This window comes from Miniopterus schreibersii (genome assembly GCF_964146895.1).
Source record: "Miniopterus schreibersii genome assembly, chromosome: 2".
NCBI lineage: Eukaryota > Metazoa > Chordata > Mammalia > Chiroptera > Miniopteridae > Miniopterus > Miniopterus schreibersii.
In genome coordinates, this window is record NC_138102.1 from 176,752,752 (window position 1) to 176,777,964 (window position 25,213).

Genomic DNA, 25,213 nt, shown 5'->3' on the forward strand with positions numbered 1-25,213 from the left:
ATTGCAGTGGATCAATTGTGTGGCTATATGGAAAAAAACAAATTTGAGTTTCTACCTTGTACCATACACAAAAAAACTAATTTGAGATGGATAAGAGAACTGAATATAAAAGGGAAAATAATAAAGCTCCAAGAAGAAAACAGAAAATTATCTTCATGACTGTATCTTAAATAAGTCAAGTATTTCTTAAATAGGCAAAGATTTCTAGATCAGGACAAAATAAAGATCAAACCATAGAGGAAAATTTGACAAATTGGTCTTCATTAATATGAGTTTATCAAGAGAAGAAAGTAAAAAAGCAGGCCACCAAGTGGGAGAAGATATTTGCAACACATATATGCAATAAAGGACTTTATCCAGAATACATTAAAAAGTCCTACAAATCGATACAAATAGTCAGTCAACCCAACAGAAAAATAGGCAGCCCAGCCGGGCGTGACTCAGCGGTTGAGTGTCCACCTAGGATCCAGGCAATCAGGGTTCGATTCCCGGTCAGGGCACATGCCCGGGTTGCAGGCTGAAGCCGATCAATGACTCTCTCATCATTAATGTTTCTCTCTCTCTCTCCCCCTCTCCCTTCCTCTCTGAAATCAATAAAGATATATTTAAAAAAAAAAAATAGGCAAAAGGGTTGAACTGGCCCTTTACTACAGAGCTATCTAGATGGCCAATAGACATATGAAAAGGTGTTCAACTTTATTAGTCATCAGGAAAATGCATAATAAAACCATGAGACTACTGCACACAAGAATGACTAAAATTTAACAGGTTGACAATACCAAGTATTGGCATAGCCGTTAAAAACTGGTGGGAGTATAAATTGGTTTAAATACTTTGAAATACTGTTTGGCAGTCAGTACCTTCTAAAGCTTCACATACGTATATGCCCTGTGACCCAGCATATCAAATGATACGTAAAGAAATATGTGCATAGCAGCACTCTTCAATATAACCCAAAACTGGAAATAATCCAAGTGTTCATCAAGAGTAGGCTAGTGGCTGGTGTAGCTCACTAGTTAGAGTGCTGGCCTGAGAACCTAAGGGTCTCTGGTTTGATTCCCAGTCAAGGGCACTATACCTGGGTTGCAGGTTCAGTCCCTGGCTCCTGTCGGGTCACATGCGAGAGGCAACCAATCGATGTCTCTCTCTCATATAGATGTTTCTGTCTCTCTCAGCTCCTCTTCCTCCCTTCCACTCTCTCTAAAAATCAATGGAAAAAATATCCTTGGGTGAGGATTACAACAGCAAAAAAAGAGTAGGATGGAGAGGTAAATTGTAATGTATTCATTGTATACAGCAGTGCTTTCTTAACCTAACTGGTAAAGAACCAGATTTCCCCACTAGCTGTCAGAATGAAACTCTTGTATAATATATTACACACAATGTCAAACTGCTCGACAGTTTCTAAATGCTCGCATGGGGCACCTTCTGTACTCGTGGCATTGCAGATCAGTGGCAAATGGTGTGGGCAAGCAGTGGTTCACAAACTGCACTGCGAATAGCACTGCTCTCAAGCAGTGAAACTGAACAAACTGTACCTACACACAACAGCATGAATTTCACAATCAGATAAAAAGGAGTCTATATTTTATGATTCCATTCATATAAAGTTCAGTGACAACAGAAACTACTGACCTGTGATACTAGAGGTTAGAATTACCCATGAGTAGTGGGGGAATATCCTTAGAAGCGGCCAAGAGGGAATTCTGAGGTTATTAATCTTGGCATTGCATCATTTTTGTGCTTATTATATATGGATGTGCTCATTTTGTGAGAGTTGATCTAGCTGTACACTTACAATTTGGACATTTTGTTTGTTTTACCATTTACATTAAAAATGATTGAGCCCTGGCTGAGTAGCTCCATTGGTTAGAACATCGACCCCATACACCAAAGTTGTGGGTTTTTATCTCTAGTCAGGGCACCTACAAAAATCAGCCAATGAATGCATAAATAAGTGGAACACTGAATCGATGTTTCTCTCCCTGTCTCTTCTCATCCCTCTCTCTCTAAAAATCAATAAATTTTTAAAAATAATTGAACACCTATTATATACATGCCCTCTAAACTTGTGAAGGTAATAGGTTACTGGAGAAGACCATGTATGTGCAAGTATATAAACAAATCATGATTTCATGACAGAAATCCTAACAAGATGTAGTGGTAGAGAATAATAATGAAGGAAAGGATCTCCTTAGATAAGGTGGTCAAAGAAGAGGCTTCTCTGAGAAGATATTTTAGCTTAGACCCAGAGGGTGAAAAGGAATCTTATGCCATGGAGGCAACAGTCAGGGGTTTCAGTAGTTGTTTTGAGAAGAGAAATAGGGTTTAGTGGATTTATGATTAAAAAAAAAAAAAAAAAGACATTGCAAATACAGGGTACAGCTTGGGAATTGGTGTTATGAAAATTGGGACAGGAGGAAATGGAATAGAAGGAAGTAGGATTTGGGGTTCACCATTGCAAATAATGGAAAGACCAAAGTGGATAATTTTTCAAGAGGCCTGTCAACATCAGAATGAGAAGAGGAGAATTATGATATCTAAAATAAAGGAAAATCTAGCTTAAAAGGAAGTACATTCCCAGTTAATTTTCAAAACCAAAGAAAATATGATTGAGAGTTAAGTAATGGATGAGTTTTGCATGCATTTCAGTGTGCTTTGTGTAGTTTGGGGTAAATAAGTATATTTACATATTAGAGAATTTTCATTCAAGCATTTGAAGGTGGATGGTGAAAGGGACAGCATTCATTCCAACCCTGCCCGCCTTCTGTCTCTGGCATCCCACTGGCCCCTCTTCTCCTTTACCCTTCCCCCAACACACAGTTATTTCATTATCACGTGTTTCAGCTCCATCAGTCTCACTCTTTGTTTCCTTTCTCCCTCATTCTTGCTCCTCACCTTCAAATGTTTCATAGAAAGTACTGAGCACTTTCATGTATAGCATCTTCTTTCATTTAAACCCTAACAACCTCCTGTTTGTGGAGATGCACATAGGGAAACTTTGGCTCAGAGAATCTATGCAATTTGTCTTAAGGTCACAACCTGCAAGTGCAGTGCTCCAAGTGCAGTGCTTTTTCTATTATGCCACTGAGGCCTTCATCTCTTTCAAACCTACCCATGATGGTGTTATGTTTAAAATATTGTCATCTGCATTATGAGTAATGAAAGTATGCCCTATTGTTTGTTAGATTATATAAGATTTGGAGGAACTAGGAGATTAACAAGATTCATTAAAATGAAGTTGACAAATTATAGGTTTTAATCCATTACTTTGAAAGTTAAGAGATGAGACATTTTTAGTAAGGATGTACAGCCCATTCCTAAAATATCTGATAGCATTACAATCTATATGAACTTTTTCAGTGACTACTAAACCAGAACAGTATACTATCAAACGAAAGAATCTAGACTTTCTAGAAATGGAAAAGATCCCTAGTTGAATTTATCTTAAGGTAAAACAGAGCAGGTAATACATGGATGCTGATTATGTCTGTCTTTGCCTGACATGTCCTAAGGGAGCGGCTAAATCAGCAACTTCTGGTTTCAGCCATTTCTGGAAGTGGCTGTAGCTGTAGATGTGAGGCAGTGACTATGACCTCTCCATGTATGGGATAAGAAGGACTGTTTTGAAGGGCAGTGGGCCATAAGATGACTCCCAGGGATGTAGTGATGTAGCAGACTCCTTCATTAAGGCATTCAATCTATTTTTCCTCCGCTCTTTTTTATTTGCCATAGAGTGATTCTCATCAGTTCCGTGTCATGGCAGCTGTCCTTCGCCATTGTTTACTAATCGCAGGTCCAACTGAAGACAAAACAGAAGAGCTGCACAGGTAGGTAACCTCTCAGTTCTTACTATTTTTATGCATCTAATTTTAATTGTTATAAGCACAAGAAAGTGAAAATATCTTAGTAAGTCAGGTAACTGGTAGGTTAGAAATCATTATTATGCTCTGATGAGAAATTTTCATTCTGTCCCCTTTGACTTATAAATTAAGCCCCAACAAGAGAAGAGAATTTGGAATTTGTTGCATTCAACAAGAAAACCCAGAACAACTATAATAATAGTACACAGTTATTAAATAGTGTGTGTGGCATTATGTTAAGTTCTTAATAAAGATTAACTCCTTTTAATCATCACACCAGCCTTATGAGGTAGGTACTACTATTTTCCCCTTTCAATAGATGGTGAAACTGAGACATAAAAAGATCAAGCAATTTCCCCAAGATCATATATAGCCCTAATAAGTGAAAGAGCTTGGATTTGAATCCTGCTTTTAATTACTACACTTAACTAATATGGTCACTAATTTCATTGTAGTTACCAAAAAATATATCTTTAGCAGTGTTAAATTTTATAAACTTACAAGAATTGGATCGCAGTCTCAAGTATTAATATATAAATAACAGTTAATATAATATAAAGAATGTTTTATGACTTGCCTGTTAGAATATTAATGGATTACTGTTAAAATTTATCATTCTCTGAGAACAACGGAGTAAGTATTAGTGCATTTTTCTAGTTTTCTTACTTTCCATTTGAGATCAGATTTGCAGTAACAAGACTTCTCACATTAACATAAAACTTCTCATGGTACTTTATAATAATACAAGTGGCTTTTTTTAATAATTTTTTTAATATATCTTTATTGATTTCAGAGAGAGGAAAGGAGAGGGAGAGAGAGAGAGAAACATCAGTGATGAGAGAGTCATTGGTCGGCTGCCTCCTGCATGCCCCCAACTGGGGATCAAGCCTGCAGCCCGGGCATGTGCCCTGACCGGGAATTGAACCCTGATCGCCTGGATCCTAGGTCGACACTCAACCACTGAGCCTTGCCTGGCCGGGCTACAAGTGGCAGTTTAAACAATTCAAAAAAATTAAATCTGCGAAAATGTAACGGCATTACCTCTGCTTTACAAATAAATTTAAAAGTTGTGTTCTTAATAGTAGAAATGGCCTTTTGAACACTTATAATATTCTGTTTTCCAAAATATGGTTTAAATAAAACTATAGAAACACAACCAGAATATAAAGTTAAACATACTCTTGTTATTTTTCAAACAAATTCATATTATTTTTGGTATGATTGGCAGTTTATTATTTGATATTGTAATGAGTTTGTTGGTAGGTTATCTTTATGTACTCTACCCTGCAAGTCTTCAGAAGATTGTGTTTTTGTCACAGTTAAAAAGTGTAATAGTTTTATGCAGCTGCAGATTAAAAGCACCTTTAATTTTCTTGATACTGTGCCTTTAAAAAATAATCAGATGACTGCAATAAATCATATCCTCTAAAAAGATTTTATTGAGCATTTTGTTTTACCATAATTTTTTTCCTAATCAAGAGCCACTAGAAATCTAGATACCAAGCCCAGGAGTAAATTGATTTTTATTTTTTTTAAAATCAGATATCACAAGTTAGAGAACATTCAATACAAAGTGTATTTAAAGTAATTGTTACACTAGTCACAAAAACATTGCTAAAGGATTTTTCTGAAGAATGACTTTAATATTTTAACAAAGCACTTGGTATCCATCAAAATAGAGCAAAACTATATTGATTTTAAAAATCAGATTTAAAAAAATTATCAGATTTCTTTATTTTCCTTTCTGGTATTTGCTTTAAATATTACTTTTCTTAAATAAATTTTAAAGATATTTTTCTTCAAATTTGCTTTTATCTAAAAAGTTGCTTTGACAAACTATTACTACACTGCAAATAAAAAGGGTTTTCCCTAGAGCAGGGGTGGGGAACCTTTTTTCTGCCAAGGGGCCATTTGGATATTTATAACATCATTCGAGGGCCATACAAAATTATCAACTTACAAATTAGCTATGAATAAAGCTCCTAGATTTATTGAATTTCAAGTCCAGCCTGCAGTTGCCTTGCCAAGGCCAGACCAAATGATTTCGAGGGGGAGTAGGAGGAGAGTGGTGCATCGCCTGCCCAAGAGGGTTGGATGTTCCCCACCCCTGCCCCAGAGCCAAAGACAGGATTTACGAGTATAGAATTCTCAGAGGCTTTCCTAGAAGATTGAGGTTGCTGCTGACTTGACAATTTGTCTGGAGTAGCCCTCCATATCCCTTAATCAGAATTAAAGTGATTAGTATCATTCAAGCAGTAATGAATCTAGGCTAATACAGTTAATAAGAGAAAACTGTATGAACCTCATGGCTGTTTTTAGGAACCTTACTAGAATTGTAATATCTACTAAATTCTACTAATTTATAGTGACCCTGAAAACATTTTATGTGTATGTGTACAAGACATAAGTTTAAGAAAAAAAATCAGACTGTTTTAAAGTAACATCTCATTCAATTTTATAGTTCTTTTCTAAGGGTTTTTTTTTTTAACATACTGATTTGTTTTAAGGAAAAATATAATGAAATAGGTAAGCCTGGACTGTATGTATAGTGCATGGTTATGCATTATGATCACACACAAAGGGTTACAATAATGATTACATGGGAAATTAATAAAGCACTCGTCCTTGGCACTGAGTAAGCTCTAAGTTACTGGGGGAGCTGTTTCTCCCATCACCAAGACACTGCTACTTCTATTACTATTATTATAATAAGCACATTGGCTTTTAGATCCAATATTTAGTTCTAAATATCTTTTATTTTATTTTATTTTACTTCTTAAATTTATCTTTATTGTTGAGAGTATTACAGGTATCCCATTTTTCCCCCCAGTTGATCCCCTACACTTCGCTCCCACCCCCTTCCCAGGCCTTCACCCCGTTATTAACTGTGTCCATGGGTTATGCATATAACTTCTTTGGTTAATCTCTTCCCACCCTCCACCCCCCTTCCCTCTTTCCTCTGAAATATGATCGTCTGTTGCATGCGTCAATGTCTCTGGATCTATTTAGTTCATCAGATTCTTTTGTTCATTAGCTTCTTAAAGAAGACCCTTCAACTTTTCCTGTATTGCTGGTCTGGTGGTGATGAACTCCTTTAGCTTTTCCTTGTCTGAGAAGCTCTTTATCTGACCTTCAATTGTAAATGATAGCTTTGCTGGGTAGAGCAATCTTGGTTGTAGTTCCATGTTTTTCATCACTTTGAATATTTCTTGCCACTCCCTTCTGGCCTGCAAGGTTTCTGTTGAGAAATCAGCTGACAGTCGTATGGGGGCTCCCTTGTAGGTAACTAACTGCTTTTCTCTTGCTGCTTTTAAGATTCTCTCTTTGTCTTTAACCTTTGGCATTTTAATTATGATGTGTCTTGCTGTGGCCCCTTTGGGTTCCTTTTGTTTGGGACCCTCTGTGCTTCCTGGACTTGTAAGTCTATTTCTTTCCCCAGGTAGGATTTACTTCAGCGGGGCTTTGGTGTTCACCAGTGCGCCCCTTGAGTGTCACTCGTGGATGTGGTAGGGTTGTAATCCAGCGTGGTCGAGTCTGAGCACCAGGTGCACTGTCTCTGGGGCCTCCCGGGAGGTGCAAAGTCAGCCTGTGCCAGTGCCTTGCTCAGGGCCACCCAGCATGAGCTACACAGCAAACCGTAGTTGGCTGCTCCTTGTGCTGGGCTTGGAGGTGTCCAGGAGAGGCCAAGCTATGAGCCAATGTAGGTTGCCACTAGTGCCAGGCCTGGGGCTACTTATCAAGTGGTATGGGGCCCGCTGCTGCTTGTTTGAGAGATTTTAGGAAAGTCCTAAGCCTGAGGCTCGAGAGGCCACTTGCACAGAAAAGCCCCTGGAAATGGCCTGGATGAGCTGCAGGTGGGGAGGGCGGGGCCTCCGGGAATCATGGGGCGGGGCCAAAGATATGAGTCAGGTGCTGGCGATTCAAATATGGCACCTGCCCGCCGGCTGTGTGCCTGAGGACTTGCCAAAGGAGCAAAGGCCTCTGCCAGCCCTTCTGCCTGGGAGGAAGCCGCCCTCCAGCTCTCGTCCCGACTCCAGGCAGGTCAGTTCCTCCCCGAGTGTCCCGGGTCCTTTCAGGCTGCTGCCCGGCGCTGGGCTCAGAGGGAGCGTCCGAGTGAGTCCGCGCCGGGCCCTTAAGAGGAGCTGCTGGGGCTCCCGCAGCCTCCGCGACCCTCAGGGACAGTCCCCGCTGGTTTCACAGCCCGGAGTTGTGGGGACGTCTCTTCCCGGCCCTGGAGCCCTGGGCTGGGGGCCTGCTGTGGGGCTGGGACCCCTCCCTCCTCCGGGAAACCTCCGCCGCCGAGATGCCCTCCCGGGTTTCAACCGCGGCACCAGATGTCGGCCTGCGGCCGTGTCTACATGATTCAGCCCCGATCCGCCCGCGTCTCCGCCCCTCCTACCGGTCTTGGTGCTTCTTCAGCTCCCTGGTTGTTGGGCTCCTGTTCAGCCAGATCTCAGGAGGCTCTGAGTGATGGTGGTTCTGTATTTTAGTTGTAATTTTGATGTGGTTGCGGGAGGCGGCAGGTGCAGCTACTACCTACGCCGCCATCTTGTTTCTCCCCCCTAAATTTCTTTTAAAATTCTTGATTTTGATATTTTGTTTGGAACCTGTTTCTTTGTTTATCGTGGGATTGCGTAGAGAAGCCGTGCATGTTCTATGATAAGTGCACATCAGGAGCCTATAAAGGTGCTCCAGGAGACAAGTGAGTAGGAAGATGGCCTTGGCAGCAGCTTTTTCTGATGTTGTCTCTGTAAGACAGTGCTCTTTCCCCCCAAGAGAAATCAAGAGGACATGAACATGGACATAAAATGAGTTAGCTCACAATGACAGCTGACTTGACCTTTATTTCCACTAATCAGTATCTTAGTTTTTAAAATCTATGTTATATTTCATTTACTTTTGTCTATACTTACAGTAACAAGTAAATTGTTGGTATGATCCATCTTTGCTACATCAAAGGACAGCCTAATTCAGTTCATCTCTACTATCTGCCTGAAAGTATTCTTAGCCTTCTTGTCCATAATCAATAAGCTTATGTATTAACACTTAGCCAAAAAGAGTTGCATGTGGATGAGGTTGTGGTTTTGTTTTGGAGAGATGAGATGGCCTGTACACTGGAGAGGAGAAAAAAAAAGGGGAAAGGACCAGATCTGATTTAATATCATTTAGCCTCTCAATCTAATTTCTAATTTCAGTCTAATTCCATCTACAAAGCTGTTTTTGTTGTTTCTTTTAGACCAATTCATTTTATCTCATATATTGAAGGGAACAATTTAGTACCTAATAATACCTCATTACAATGTAAGCATAATGCCTTTTTCCCCTGGCTTTATTAAGATACAGTTGATATGTAATATTGTGTAAGTTTAAGGTGTACAGCATGTCGATTTGATATCCTTATATATTGCAAAATGATTAGCACTATAGCATTAGCTAAGCTTAATAACTTACATGTGACAGACTTAATAATGTTTGAAAACTAGATGATTTCATTTTGGCTTATATTTATTAACTGAGCACTTACTACATGTTAGGCACTATGTTGAGGTCCAGCGCAACAAAGATGAATATAGTACAATCTGTGTTCTCCAGGGCTCCCCAACTAGGGAGTAAAACAGGCTCATAAGTAAATAAGTGCATGCCCTGGCCAGTGTGTCCCAGTTGGTTGGGGCATCGTACTGTACACCAGAAGGTGGCGGTTTCTGTTCCCGTTCAGGGCATATACCCAGGTTGTGGGTTTGATTCCCAGTCCAGGTGCATGCAGGAGGGCGCCAATTTCTCTTTCTAAAAAACTTTTTTTAAAAGTGAAATTGTTTTGATGATTGTTGTGTCAGACATGAACAGAAAAAGGAGTTTACTTTGGAAAGATCAGGGAAAGGAGGTTTATTTTTGTTGTTGTTGGCATTAAAGTTCTTAGTTCTTTAACCTGATTTTCACTGCGAATAACAGTTATCTAGGTGAACAGATCTTTTCTGAACTATAGCTGAGCACCATACTAGGTCCTTGAAGGACTGGATTCCACAGTGCATACCCTGGAGGAACATACAGTCTAAATGGGGAGACAAGGCATAAATATTATGAAAAGTTAAATAACAGCTCAAGACAAGGATAGAAGAGATACCACAAGATCATTTTTGAGTAGCGTCCCAGTGAATTAATTATCCAACTAGTAATTGCTAATAGAATTCAAGGGACAGACTCACTGTGGTCTCTCATGATGAGGGAACTCTTCCCCGTTCACACTGAACCTGTCCCTCCTCACCCAGGCCTCTGGTTCCCTGGATTCCTTTTTCTCCTGTAGCTCCTGGATGGATTTACCTCCTTCCCAATTTGTTCTAAAGCATTGGTTCATCGTTTCAACCTGCTGCCCTTCAAGCAGCTGAGTCCAGATCTGTCAGACTACCTTCTTTCTGCGCCTCTAGACTCAGGCTGCCCAGCACTGTGGGAAGTGCGGCCTAACCTGTCAGCTTGGCTCCTCCTCTTCACTACACAGAGTTGTTTTTCAAAAAGCAAATCTCTGCTTAGAATCCTCTCTTGGCCCCCCTCTGTCTTTACAGTGAAGAGCAATTTCTTTTGTCACTGCATTTATTACTGATCTGCAGTTTCATCTGGGAAGCCTGTTTCCCTGGCTTTTGCACCTGCTCCTTTGCCAGCACAGCTCTCTGGTGTAATGTCCTCAGTAACCCATGTGGCCTAACATATCTCACATGGCAGTCCCTTAGTAATCTCCCCGCCCTTCACATACATGCTTTTCTGCTCTGATGGCCTACTAAGGTCCCTCATTTAAGGCCCTGTCCTTTGCCTTAAACATAGGGACCTGTTTTCAGTTCCCCACAGATACCATATTCCCGCATTCTTCCAGATTTTGCTATTCCCTCCTATAGTGCAGTATGCCTTCTGTTCAAAAGCTCCTTGATAGTTGCCATTTACTGTGTGCCAAGCAGAGTGCTTTACGTGCCTTTTTTCATTTAATCCTCACATCAACCTGGTTGGATAAATGTATTTCTCTTTACATTAGAGATAAGGACGCCAAGGCCTAGAAGAGGCCTCGTAATTTGTGCAAAGCACACTTTTACTAAGAGCAACCTAGAATTCAGCCCATTACTCTACAAATTATGCTATGCTGCCTTCTCTTAGGAAAAGGAGTATATTTTATTTATTTTTGTATATTTATTACCAAGCACAAGGCATAGTAAATATTTGTTGAGAATGAAGTGAGGTTTGATCTAGTCTTAAAGAATGAGAATGTGCCAGACAGGAGAAATCAGAAAAAGAGAGCAGTCACCAGGCCAGCATGGGTCTCAAAGTTACGCTTTGCTGAGAGCAGCATTCGGGCCTCTTTCTAGCCATAACTTATCCAAGTTTTCTTGACACTTCTCTGTCTGCCGCTGTTCCAGTCTTCTCTTGCCGTTTGCATAAAACTCCTCTAGGTGTCAGCTCATTCTTCTGTTATCCTCTCTTGAATCCAGTCTACTCAGGCTTTAGTTCCACTATTGCACGAGAATGGCTATTACTGAGGTCACTAGTGACTTCTCTGTTGCTAAATCCAGTGGACATTTCTCAGTTGTCATCTTAATCTGTCTACATTATTTGTCACATGTGACTCCAGTCTTACTTCTTTTCAGGATGCCATACTATCTTGGTTTTCCTCCTACCTCAGATGATAGAGTGCCCCAGGTTCAGCCCTCATAGTTTTTCAGTTCACACTCACTCCCTTACTGATCCAATCCAACCTTCTGTCTTTAAATACCATCTACATGCTGATGATTCCTCAGTCTATATCTCTAATCCAGATCTCTCTCCCTGAACTCCAGGCTCTTACAGCTAACTTCCTACCAACATCTCCACTAGGAAGTCTAGTAGACCTCCCAAATTTAATATATTCGAACTTAAACTCTTAACCCTCCCCTAAAAAGCTGCTTCTCCTATGCTGTTTCCCGTTTCAGTTTATGGTAACTCCAGCTTTCTGTTTCCTAAAGCTAGAACCTCAGATTCTTACTCTGCATTAGCCTGTCAGGAAATCCTTCAGAACGCATCCAGATCTAACCACTTCACTGTTACTCCCCTGCTCACTCACCTGAATTACTACAGTAACACCCTAACTGTGTAACACTCCTCAGCTGTGATGTCCTTCCACCTGTTCTCAACACAGGAGCCAGAGTGGCCCTTTTAACATGTTATAGTACTGTGCAAACCCCTGTAGTGGTTCCCCACTTCACTCAGAATAAAAACTAAAGTTGTAAAAGCCTGCAAGACCAATCTGGCCCCTCTGTTATCTGTATGATCTTCTGCCCTACTACTCCTCTTCCTGTGCATGGTGGTTTGACCACACCAACTTTTTTGCAATTGAGATATGCACTGCTCTTGCTCTTCTTCCTGGAAAGCTCTTTTCCCAGAGGGCACATGGCTGATTTCCTAACTTCCTTTAAATCTTTGCTTAAATGACACCATCTCAGTGAAGTCTGCCCTAACCACCCTACTCAAAATTATAACCCATATGTCTTGGCTGTCTTACCCTCCTGGATTTTCCTCCCAGACCACTTAATCACCTTTTATTCAGTTAACATATCTATTTTGTTTACTTTTCATAAACTGTTCTCTCCATGCTGAAAAATGAGTTCCATAAGAGCAGGGATTTGTGTCTGTTTTCTTCATAATACCTGCCTGAAGCAATGCCTAGCATAAGTAATTAGTAAATAATTACTGAACTGAGTGAGATGAAAGTAATCTTAGGTATTTACACCTGAAAATCTTTGGGAAATCTTAAGGTTCATTTAAGTAGATTTTCCAGCCATGAAAAAAGATGTGAGCCCCAAACATAAAGAAGATACAATTGACCAGGAAGATGTAACAGCTGTAAGTCTACACGTACTGTTAGTATGCTCCTTAATATCACTTAGTATTAAATTATGTTTGGTTCCAGCAATTGATACAGGACTGGATTTTAGATTGCCTTCCCTCTCATACAGCTAACAAGGCTTTAATCAGGACATTAAGGAGCTCTAAATAGTCCTTGCTTTTAAATCTGCATATCAGGAGGGGGCTGGGAGCACGAGGGGGAGGATGTCATGTCCCAGTGATTAATGATCTCGAGGAAGCTGAAAAGGGGAGAGTAATATACACAGTATTTCTACCCCCTGGAGTAGGAATGCAAACACTATTGTGTGGATCTGTGCATAGTCACTGACTTCCTGGTAGCTGGAGAATTTCATACACTCTTCCACCACAAATAAAACTGTCAGAGAAGTGACAGAGCTCAAAAAGCTGGCCTTCCTTACTTAAAAAGAATAGCTCAAACACAGTGAGCCAGAAAATTAATTTTGTAGTTGTTTGGGAACCCAGTTGTTTAATAAGAAATGAGAAAATGGGAACTTTTCTTGAAAAGCCTAAAACCTCCAAATATTTGTTGAATCAGACTCTACATTTGGTTTCTTAAATTTACCGAATTCCTGGAACCTGCTTATTTTAAATGAGTTTAAAGGGAAACGTTCCTTTGTAATGACATGCATCACCTTAAACTTTTCAGTGTGGTCTCTACAGTAGATTGAGCGAATTATACTGTTGATGGACTCTGGAGCCTATTGCCTTATGTGTCAAAAAAAATCTTAACATTTCAGAATGGCTTGTACAGTTTTAGAAAGTAATTCTAAAGTATAGTTCTTTTGTTTATTTTAATTAGAGAGAATGTATGATATTTAATAACAGTTTCCAAATGTTTAAGTCAGAAGCGAAACATTTTTAACTATAGTTAAGGAACTCCAGATGTTTGCAAAAAAAATTTTTAAGTTTTTGGGAAAAGCATTTTATTTCAACCACTTGTGATTATTTACAAATAACCAAAATTAGAGACTTATGTTTAACAGTAGTAATAGCAGCAGCAGTTGTAGATTTTTAGTGGGGACACCAAATAACTTGTATTTTACTGGGAACCACTCATTCATAGGACTTGTTAAATGATTTTTGTTCTTGGTTCAGATTTCTTTGACACCTTTACATTACCACTCATTGCTCTGTATTGTCTAGTTTTTAAAGTTTGATTTTTTATGAATTTTTCCGTATATAAAAAGAAAGAAAAGAAATACTCATTTTGGGGGAAATGGAGCCACACTTCAGGGTCAAGGAGAGAAAAAAAGGACTGAACTTATATTTTATTTCCATTTTGTTGTTTATTTTGTTTTATTCTTGAGAGTGTCACTATAGTCTAAATTAAAAGGAACTACTGTGGTCTAAATTAAGACAGCATCAGGTAGATTCAGCTCTGAATTTGGTTTCTAAGTGGTTAGACTTTTAAATTGCATTTGCAACAGTTTATTTTTAGTCAGGATGTGGTTATTTTTAGATCTGCTTCTGTCACTAGGAAATGTAATGCCTGTCTTTCCATTGTTCATCAGGAAGTGCTCAAGCACAGGCTTGTAAGATCCAGTTAGGACAGAACACCAATTCTCCTTTTAGATGAAAGAACATGAAATCATGCATGAAGGAAAATATGTTCATTGAGAACATGTCTAATTTTTTAAATCATTAGTGTCATTTGAATCTCATACACTGAGCTACAGTGCAGGATTTTTAGGGAATACCAAAACTATAAGGCTCGAGTTCCCCCTGCTGGTGTGCATTCCAGGCTGCGTATTCGTTAACATGCAGCAGAAAGGGCTGTGGGATAGAGATCGAAAATTGCTGCATTGGCCTTTTTTAAAGAGACCTGGTGATGACAGAGCAAGAAAAAGCACCATTACCCATTTTCTGCAAATGTCTTACAAAAAACAGGATGATCTAAAAATTGTATTTTTTACATCTAGAAAGAACAAAACCTAATCTTACAGTATTTGTCTTTTAATGTTGTTGCCTTTGTGATAAGCTGCTTATATACAGTGCTTTTCAAATGCTTTATGTTGTACTCTAAGAAATAATAAAACACCAGTGGATCCACAAAAGGATTTAAAACCCCAAGGAAAAAATGCAAAGCTAGCACTGTGTTGTAATAAAATTAAAAGAGCTTGCGTTAAAGCTTACTAATTCCTATTTTAGCATTTCAGAAAGTGACATGACATCATGTGATTGTGTGTGTCCATTTAACATCTTTCTAATTTGTCTTATGTGTTTTTGAAATAGTTCTCTTTATTTTCCATCTCTTAGTCAGTAAATGCCAAGTAATATTAAAGACTCATTTTGAAAAAGAAAAATTTTAATTGACTCCTAAAAGTCACTTCTGAACTTCTTATTATGTTTGCATTTTAAAGGACTATTCAACCAAATTAAAATATTGTATTTTTAAATTGCTTTTCAGCAATGCAGTCAACCTTTTAAGCAATGTTCCAGTCTCTTGTTTGGATGTTCTCATTTGTCCATTAACCCATGAAGAAACAGCCCAAGAGGCAACGACTCTAGATGAACTGCCCAGTGATAAAACAGCTGAGAAAGAAACAGTTTTGAAAAACAATACCATGGTATACAATGGTATGAATATGGAGGCCATTCATGTTTTACTCAGTTTTATGGAGAAGAGAATAGACAAGGTAAGGCTGATAAAACTGAGGCCTTGGGAAAATGCTCATAAAGAATGTAAAAGTGCCATACATACATCACAGAACAGGATTTTTAAATCTAAGCCTTTTAAAATAGTTGACATCTTGTATAATTATAATTATTTGTATTCTGGGAAGCACTTTATTATAATACATGATAAATTGCTGAAACCAAGTGAACTTAATTTGTTTAAAACTGAAAATTGTGTTGCTGCTATACCAAAATTATGACTAGTGCCTGAAAACAAAGGAAAAATTACTTTTCTATGTATGTATTTTGTAAATCCTAGAAATAAAAATCACACCCTCCCAGAAAATTTAATCATAAATGCTTTCCGTAATATCTAAAAGACATCTTTAAAAGAAAAATCACCAACTTTCCATTAGTTGTGAGTTGTTTATTTTCTCTCATCTGTCACTTGCTTTGTCAGGTAGCTATACTGAAAGGCAACATTTGGGTGGGTCATCAAAACCTTTGCCTATTTTTAAGCCCATTGGTTAAGCCAGTGAGGACCTTACAAAAAGTAGCAAAATTCAGGAAGGATAAAAGTAAGCCTAGTAAACATGAAGATAACTGATGAAATGAAAATAGTTTTAGGAAAATAATTCTTTTAAAGAGCTTTTAATGCTTGGGTAACATAAAATGTTCCCCCCTCAAAAAGGAGTATTAACATACTCAGTTATATGAAGGAAAGTAATACTGTTAGAAACTAAACTAATATAGCATGTATGGTTTTCTTTATAGGGAAGCAGCTATAGAGAGGGCCTAACTCCAGTTCTCAGCTTATTAACAGAATGTTCCCGGGCCCATCGAAACATCAGAAAATATCTCAAAGATCAGGTAACCGTTTAATGCATATTACACCTTAAAAGTTAATCTTCCATGTTTTTTTTAAAGCATAGAATTAATGAGTCAAATTCTTTCATAATGTTTTTTTCCCAGAAAGTCAGAAACTCAGAAAAGTTTGTTTTGTTTTAATCTTTGAAATCTTCCTCATCCAGAAATAAGTGATCCTGTGTATTTTTTGTCATTTATTCAACAAATATTTATTGAAATCTATATGCTGTGCTCTAAGCATTGTTCTAAGCATTGAAATACAGGTGAAGTATTGGCCTTGTAGAGTTTACCTTCTAGTGGGGGGACAAAAAGTAAACAAATATATAATGGCAAGTAGTGGTAAGTGTTCTGAAGATAGGATGTGTACAGCAGGGAAGGGGAAACTTAGGGGAGGAATAAGGGAGGGCCTCCCTGAGGAAAGGACATCTGGGTAAGAAAAGGATCCCTGAGAATATTCTGGAAGAGGAATGTGCCAGAGAGAAGAAGTTCAAAGCCCCTGAGAGGAGAGGATGCTTTGGGATGCTTAAGAAAAAGCAAGAGGCTAGATAACAGTGTGCAAAGGGAGAGTGGTGCACGAAGTGAGAGAGGCAAGCAGGAACTAAATAACACAAGATTGTATAGGACTTTTCTTTTTCCCCCCGGGTTTTTTTCCCCTAAAAGGACTTTTAGTTCTTTTTAAGTGAAATGGGAAAGCATTGGACCATTTGGAGTAAGGGAGTAAGGTGACTTCATTATATTTACAGATAACTGACTGCTGTATGTGGGATAGACTAGAGAAGTAGGTAGACGTGAGGAGACCAGCTCAGAGGGAACTGATGAATGTTTGAAGTAGGCTGGTGGAGTGGGAGGTCATGGTAAGAAGTCATCATGCCATCACCGCGTTTGTACATCTTTGTCTGTCCGTCCATCACAGTGGTTGGATTGACCCTGCTTCCTCCTGTGGCCAGCCTCTGTGCTTTCATCCCGGGTCCCTCTCCCTCTCACCTTCCCAAGAACTGCTCCTGCATTCGCTCCTTCTCTTTCTTCTTACATTAATATTTTTTAATGTACTCAATCATTTCTGTCTGCACCTAAACACATCTTCCATTATACAAGAAAAAGAAAAAAAACCCCTCTTAACCCCACTTCTCAGGCTGCCTCCCCATTTCTCTGCTCTTCTTTACGCAGCGTTCCTCAGAGTTTTCTATACTCACCCTGTCGTCTTTTTACTCACCTTGATCTCGTTCAGCAGTCATGGTTTTAAAAACCCTCTAAATACTGATGACTCTCAGATTTCTGTCTCCAACCCTAACCTATCCCCTAAGCTCCAGACTTAAATACCGGACTGCCTACTCATCTCCTCTCATAGGATGGGTAGTTAGTACCTTAAGTTTAACATATCCCAAACTAATCTCTTGATTTCCTTTCCCCTCCACCATGTTTCTTCTTTTTCTTTACACATTCCAGTACATGGTACCACTCTTAACTTCCTGGTTCATTTATTGCCATATAGACTTTCTCCTAATAAATGAACCAGGTTAATTTTCCCCCTCTGTTTATAGTCAAGACTTAGTAAGCACTGTACTTTGTGTAGAGCACATTAATAGATATTGCTGATGAGGAGAGATTAGAAAGTAGGGAGTCTGTCTTTGAGGAATTTACAGTCTATTGGAGGAAGAGAGGGGTATCATGAAAGCATAAATAATCATTTAAGCAAAATAAACTAGTTACCTAATGAAGTAAGGTCATTTCCAAGTTGAGACGTTCTACCATGTCTATGTTAAGACATTCTACCATGACAGGGAGGACTTGAAGAAGAATAAATGAAAATGCTTTAAGTTTCATACATTGTAGCTTTTTCACATAGGAGATCCAGGTACAACTAAACTTTAGATTTTGCTATCTCTAACCAAGACAGCCAAAAAAATCTATTTGTGAAACAGCTTCTTTATATGAAGGCCTTGGGTCACACATGTAGATACAAAAGATTATGAGACCCACTCCTTGTTCTCAAAGAAACACTACAGTTTACGTAAAGAGATGAACCATGACAAGTTAAAGATAACTAAAGATACAAGGCACAATATAAAAATCCACTTTCATTCTGAGGAGGGTGGTAGTCAAGAAAGGCAGAACTTAAAGTAACAGATGATTAGCTTTGATAATAGTGTAAATGGAGCCATGCCTAATTAATTGTTATGCCCTATAGTTAATACCTGATTAAATCCTACTCATGCACACCCAAAGGAAATTGGTCTCAAGCATTCTGTGTTTGGGCAGGTAGAAAGACCGCAGCAGATGGTAGAAATCACTGACCCAGGCTGGGTTAGTCGGGAGACGCTTATAGAAATGATGAGGATGCTGTGGGTTTGACAGAAAGGCTGCGCAAGATTTGTCCAAAAAAAGAAAAATTGTTGGAGGGTAGTATTTGGAAGCTAATAGAAAGGGTCCATATACCTATGCAGTGTGTCTGGGAGTGATAAAAACAACAAAATTTCACTTAAAAAACTTGCTTTAAGGAGCCCAAAATATAGCTAACACAATTTTTGTATGATAACCTTGGTTAATAGATTCTGTACTCTGGAACTATAGGCACACACTATGTGAAGTCACTGGTTACATATCTCATTCTTCTCCTGATAGGAGGTAAACTCAGTATGGTTGGCTGAATCAAATAGTAAGAATTTATTGTGCAATTACTTTGTGGCTATAGAGCACAAAGAGTACTGTGTTGTACCCTTCCAGAGATGTTAAAATAAGGATTCTGGAAGCCCTTTAAGTAATTACTCAATTTTCTGAGACTTAGTTTCCATTTTTCTTCACAGTTATATTTCCATTGCCTCATGTACCTCCTGATACATGGTAGGCACTTAATACAGAAAGTGAGGGAAGGAAGAAAATAAATTGAATGGATTGAATAAAATAATATACACATGAAGGGTCCTGCACAGTAAATTATTACTTGACTTTGTGTCTGTCCTCATTTGTTAACATAGTGCCTAAAGTTATTTGAATTAATTTATTTTTTCTTCAATCAGGAAATATTGCATAAAATATGCCAGGCACTGAGAACAGTAAGCAAAACAGGAAGAAATTTCTGCTCTCATGCCCACTTACTCTTGTGGGAAAAGACAGGCAGTAAAGAAATATATACGGTGTCAGGTGGTGATAAATGCTATGAGGAAAATTAAAGGGAGGGGTTAAAAAGATTGCTAAAGGTTAGTTAGGTAGGTGGTCAAGAAACATCTTCCTGTAAGTGACATTTGAACAGAGATCTGAGGAAGTGGAATAAACCATGATGCAGATTTCTAGAAAAAGTTTCTGGACAGAGGGAGGAGCCAATACAAAGACCACGAGCAGGAAAGTGCTTGGTGTGTTTAAGGACTTCCGTGGAGGTTTGTGTGGCTGTAGCAGTGTAAGCAAGTAGTAGAAAAAAATCAGGAAAGGAACGGGAAGCTGGATTACGTGAAACCTAAAGGAGTTGTAAGGACCTTGTCTTTTACTAGGAGTGAGGCAAGAAGCCATGGGAACTGGAGGACTTTGAGAAGAAGAGTGACATATTCTGACTTTCAAAGAATCCTGGCTGCTATGTAGAGAATAAATCATAGAAGGACCAGGATAGAAGCAGGGACACTTAGGAGGCTGTGGCAATAGTCCAGGCAAGAAGTATTGATAGCTCAGATTTGATAATACTAGACAAGGGAGTGAGAAGTGGTTGGATTGTGGATATATTTGAAGGTAGGGCTGAAATAATTTGCTGATGGATTTGATGTGGGTGTGAAAGAGAGGAGTCAAGGATATTCCCAAGGTTTTTGTACTAAACAGTTGGAAGAACGGACTTGCTAGTGAGATAGAAAACTATAGAAGGAACAGCTTTGCCGGTAGCATAAAGAGATGTTTAGGACTTGCAAAATTTGAGAGGCCTATAAAAGTCTGGAGGACTCTATTATAGCAACTAGCACATAGGAAGTTATAATTATGAACCATTTTTATTATAAATTTAAACAACTAGAAAATATTGAGTACAGATTTTTTTTATAAATAGAAAATGCTGCAGGAATTAAAAGAAGGGAAAAATCAATATGAGTCAGGGCAATAATGAAGCTTCCATGGAAGAAAGAGAAACTTGACCCAGACTTTAAAATGAATTTTGATACAGGCAAGCAGAGGCATTTCAGGTGCTGTGATGAGTAAAACTCAGAAATGGATTTGAATACGTCGTGCTGGTACAGTGAAGAGATGTTTCTCTTCAAACAAAATTTCATTACAGGCATGAACTTGAAGTTTGTTTTTGTTGTTGTCATTGTTTAGTTTTATTTTATTTGGAAACAAGCCTATTTATTTTTAAAATGTTTTTTCTATGCTTACAAAACTGAGCTCAGTAGACATTACAAGACTGACCAGTTTCATGGTGCCATTCTCGCTTGCTCTAGCACCCATGATTGATGATGGTTTTTGCATTTGTACCATTAGGTTTTACCACCATTGAGGGATGTGACAAATCGACCTGAAGTTGGCTCAACTGTGAGAAATAAGCTGGTGCGCCTCATGACACATGTTGACCTTGGAGTCAAACAAATTGCTGCTGAATTCCTTTTTGTCCTTTGCAAGGAGAGAGGTATGTTAAACTCTACTTGCCCTCTACTTTTTAATTTTTCTGAGGGAGTTTGAGAAATCTTTCTGATAATAGTAGCCATATAATTCTACTCTTTGCAGAGGTTACTCTCCATCAGCTCTGTTAGAGGCCTAAGGAGATATTAAAAGTAATAATTTAAAAACATTTTCTGTATACTTCTGAATTCATTGAGAAGTGCAGATACACTACCAAACACACTCACATTTACACTCTGCCTTCTATATCCTTAAACCAGACTTCTTAATCTTGATGAGTCAGGGCCCAGATCCATTATGAAAAATCTGCTTAACTAATTCAGGTGCTACAATTTTGATAACCGGACAAAGGCCTGAGTTAGTTCCCCTTTTTAACTCCTTTTGGAATTAAAGCTATAGGAGCTTTGGCTTCTTCACTGTTATTAGTCAATAAATTGTTATGGAATGTAAGCTATATAATATACTAGATCAGCAATTTTCAACTGGTGTGCCGTGGCACACAAGAATTTTTAAAACATACAATCCCTGACCTGACTATTTAGTCAGGGCACTGACTTCTTTTCCCTTAGATTGTCAAATAAAAAAATTACAACAGCCAACACAACAATGGCTATCTGGTATGAATGAATCAGATCAGCAAGAAGTGTAGTTTTTGGTGTGCCATAGAATTTTAGTAATTAGTTTATATGTGCCATGAGATGAAAAGATTGAAAATCTCAACTACATAAAATAACTATACTACAATGTAATAAATACTATTTTATAAGTATATATAAAGTGATTGTCTTCTGAGATATATCTGACAATTTTATGTTTCCTAAAATTGTATGGGGTATTTCCTCCGCAGAAGGCAGTTCTCCAAACAGGGCACTTTGACTGTTATTCTCATATCCTTACCTGTTTCTTCATCTCCTGGTTCATAAATATACTAGTATAAAAGTCACATCTAAGCAGATTTTATATTCCACTCCTGTATAGTACCTCAGTTTTGTGAGATAGAGAATTTGGAGGTAGAAAACTTCACTTACTTCTCTCAAAATCTTAAGTCAGTGGAAATTTTTTTTTTTTTACCCCAGCTTTATCAAGGTATAATTAACAAAAATAAAATTGTATATATTTGAAGTATACAACATGATGACTTGATACATAAATACATTGTGAATTTACTACCACAGCCAGGTTAATATATCCACTACCTCACATAGTTAGCGTTTGTATGTGTGTCTGTCTGTGTGTGTGGTAAGAACAGTTAAGGTTTACTCTCTGAGCACATTTCAAGTGTACATTACAGTCTTAATTATAGTCACCATGCTGTATATTAATTCCCAGAACTTACTCATGTTATAACTGAAGGCTTGTACTCTTTGACCCAGCATCTCCCCATTTCCCATACCCACTACCAACCCCCTGGTAACCACCATTGTACTCTGGTTCTATGAGTTTTTTGTTTGTTTGGTTTTTAAGATTCCACGTATAAGTGAGATCATACGGTATCTGGCTTATTTACTTCACATAATGTTCTCTAGGTTTATCCATTTTGTAACAAATAGCAGGATTTCCTTCTTTTTCAAAGCTGAATAATGTTACATTTTATACATATATATAGTTACCACATCTCCTTTATCCATTCATCTATCAGTGGACACTTAGCTCATTCCATATCTTGGCTATTGCATATAATGCTGCAATAACATGGGAATGCAGATATCTCTTGGGGATACTGATTTCATTTCCTTTGGGAATATACCCAGTAATTAGATTGCTAGATCATATGATAATTCTGTTTTTATTTTTTTGAGAAACCTCCATGCTGTCTTCCATAGTGGCTGCACCAACTTACTTTCCTACCACATCCCTTTTCGCCACATCCTTGCCAACACTCTTGTCTTTTTGATAAAAGCCATCCTAACAGATGTGAGGTGATCTCTTGTTGTGGCTTTGATACGCATTTCCCTGATAGAGATGTTGAGCACCTTTTCATGTGCTATTGGCCATTTCTATGTCTTCCGTGGGAAAATGCCTATTCAGGTCCTTTGCCCCCTGAACAACATGGGGGTTTAGGGGTTCCGACCCTCCACACAGTTGAAAACCCACATATAACTCTTGACTCCCCAAAAACCTAACTACTAATACCTTACTGTTGACAGGAACATAAGCAGTCAATTAGCATATATTTATATATTTTGTATATGTATTATATACTATATTCTCTTTTTTTGCACTTATTTATTTTAAAGTTTCTTTATTTTTATTGTTGAAAATATTATAGATGTCACCTTTTTACCCCCATTGATCCCCTCCACCCCGCATCTACCTCACCCCCAGGCCTTCCCCAAACCAATTTCTGTGTCCAGGGTTATGCTTATAAACATATAAGTTCTTTGATTAATCTCTCCCTACCCACTCCCCCATCACCACCTTCCCTCTGAGATCCCTCAGTCTGTTCCATGCTTCTATGTCTCTGGATCCATTTTGTTTATCAGTTTATTTTGTTTATTACATCCCACATATAAGTGAGATCTTGTGGTACATATATGTACTATATTCCTACAGTAAAGTAAACTAAAGAAAAGAAAATATTAAGAAAATCATGAGAAAGAGAAAATATATTTATAGTACTGTATGTATTGAAAAATATCTGCATATAAATGGACCCATACACACGCACAGTTCAAACCTATGTTGTTCAAGGGCCAACTGTATTCAGTGTTTTGCTATTGAGTTGTATCCATTGACCCAACCACTTCAGTTCCGATTAAGATGGTATATTAGCAACATAATTTGATCAGTATCATAACAATGACCATAGCTGTGTAGAGGTATCATGTCCCGAATGTTCTATGCCATAATCCCATTTAATTTTCATAAGGACACCCTAATATAAATATTATTTTTTCAGTGTCATAAAGGAGGCACCCTGGCATTTGAAAGCCTTTCAGTAACTTGTCCAAGGTTACGTAGTTGCTTAGGGCTGAAGCCCCCATTTGAGTCCTCTCACTCAGTTCTGCCATATTTCCTCTCACGAGAATTATCTTCAACTGTTATAGACTAGCTATTTAACATCTGCTCTTCTCAACAGCTCAATTTTTTCATGACTTTGAAAAAAATTGATAATCGCATGTTGGAATTAGGTGACAGGTATAGTGTCTTGCATATATTCTGCAAATACTGGCTGAATTAAAATGATTTTTCTGAAACCAGAAAGAAACTGGGGTTTTTTTAAGTATAATTATATATATAGAAACATGCATAAATCTAAACCACATACATATGTATCTATTCATTAAAAAAGCTTTATCAAAATATACACCAAAATATTATCCATTGTTACCTCTAAGTAGTAGGATGACTATTAACATTTTTTTAAATTTTCTGTTCTCTAAATTTTTTCCTACAATGAGTATGCATTTTTTGTTTTACTTTTAAAAAAGTTATTAAATGAGGGAAAATAAAGTTTATTTCCTCTATCATTATATATCTAATTACAGTCACCTTACTAATGACTTAGTGAATTATGCTTAGCAAATATAGTATATGTATTTATAAAGGAGTTTGTTAATTGTTTTTCATTTGAAATGATTTGCTTTTTTCCCCCTTGGACCCAACATTTGTGTTTCTATATGGTCCTGACTTTGAGCCCAAAGCCAACCCATATTAGCAAAATTTTATCTTTTTCATTTGACCTTTAACAACTCATATATACTCATCTGCTTTTCCTTCCAATTTGATTTTAAGTTAAGTAGATTTATTCTTCTGAAATAAAAATTTACTCATTTAACAAATATTTTTTGAGCTAGACCTTGGGAATACAGAGGTATGTATGCAAGAAAAATAAGGTCTCTGCCATCCTTCATATTATTTACTTTCTTATCAAGGGTTATAACACAAATGTCTGCAAGTACCAGGCTGGTAATAAAGTAAGTCAAATGGACTGGATGTAAGATGACAAATGAAAACTGACACTTTAGCTCACTGTTGGGGAGATAGTAGATTGGGACTGGGGAGCAAGGGGACTGGGGGGGGCTGGAAAGAGGACATTGCTGCTGTGTTGGGCTCCAACTTATTATTACCATGAAGAAACTTGTAGCCAGTGTTACCAAATCTTACAGATTTTCCAAGAGATGCCAGGATCTGGATTTTTACATAAAATCTGCCAGTTTTTAAATTCTGTCAACTAATTCTAATTTTAAAATCTTTGAGGGGTGGTGCACAGAGTTTGTATTCCACATTCAACTTAAAAAAGTTATCAGATTTTGGAATTGGGGTTGGGTTTGGAGGCAGACTGTATCAAAATGAAATAAATTTCAAATAACTTATATAAGTGACTGAACTTCCCTTTTAAGGATATTCAAAGCTGTTTGAAAGTGAGGGTACCATGATCAAGGCTCAAAAGTCAG

At 38.0% G+C, this 25,213-nt stretch overlaps 1 protein-coding gene across 9 annotated transcripts in view; it reads left to right on the forward strand.

The window, feature by feature from the left end:
• RIC8B (RIC8 guanine nucleotide exchange factor B) overlaps positions 1-25,213 on the forward strand; it is a 99,737-nt gene that overhangs the window by 42,095 nt on the left and 32,429 nt on the right. For all 9 annotated transcript variants that reach the window (XR_013998308.1, XR_013998309.1, XR_013998310.1 and 6 more), the window contains exons 4-7: positions 3,736-3,830; positions 15,151-15,379; positions 16,134-16,229; positions 20,679-20,823. Coding sequence is in view for 4 of the 9 variants with exons in the window: in XM_081130336.1 (XP_080986462.1) it covers positions 3,736-3,830; positions 15,151-15,379; positions 16,134-16,229; positions 20,679-20,823 (565 nt within the window). In the remaining 5 variants the exon portion in view is untranslated. The remainder of the gene's footprint in view (positions 1-3,735; positions 3,831-15,150; positions 15,380-16,133; positions 16,230-20,678; positions 20,824-25,213) is intronic.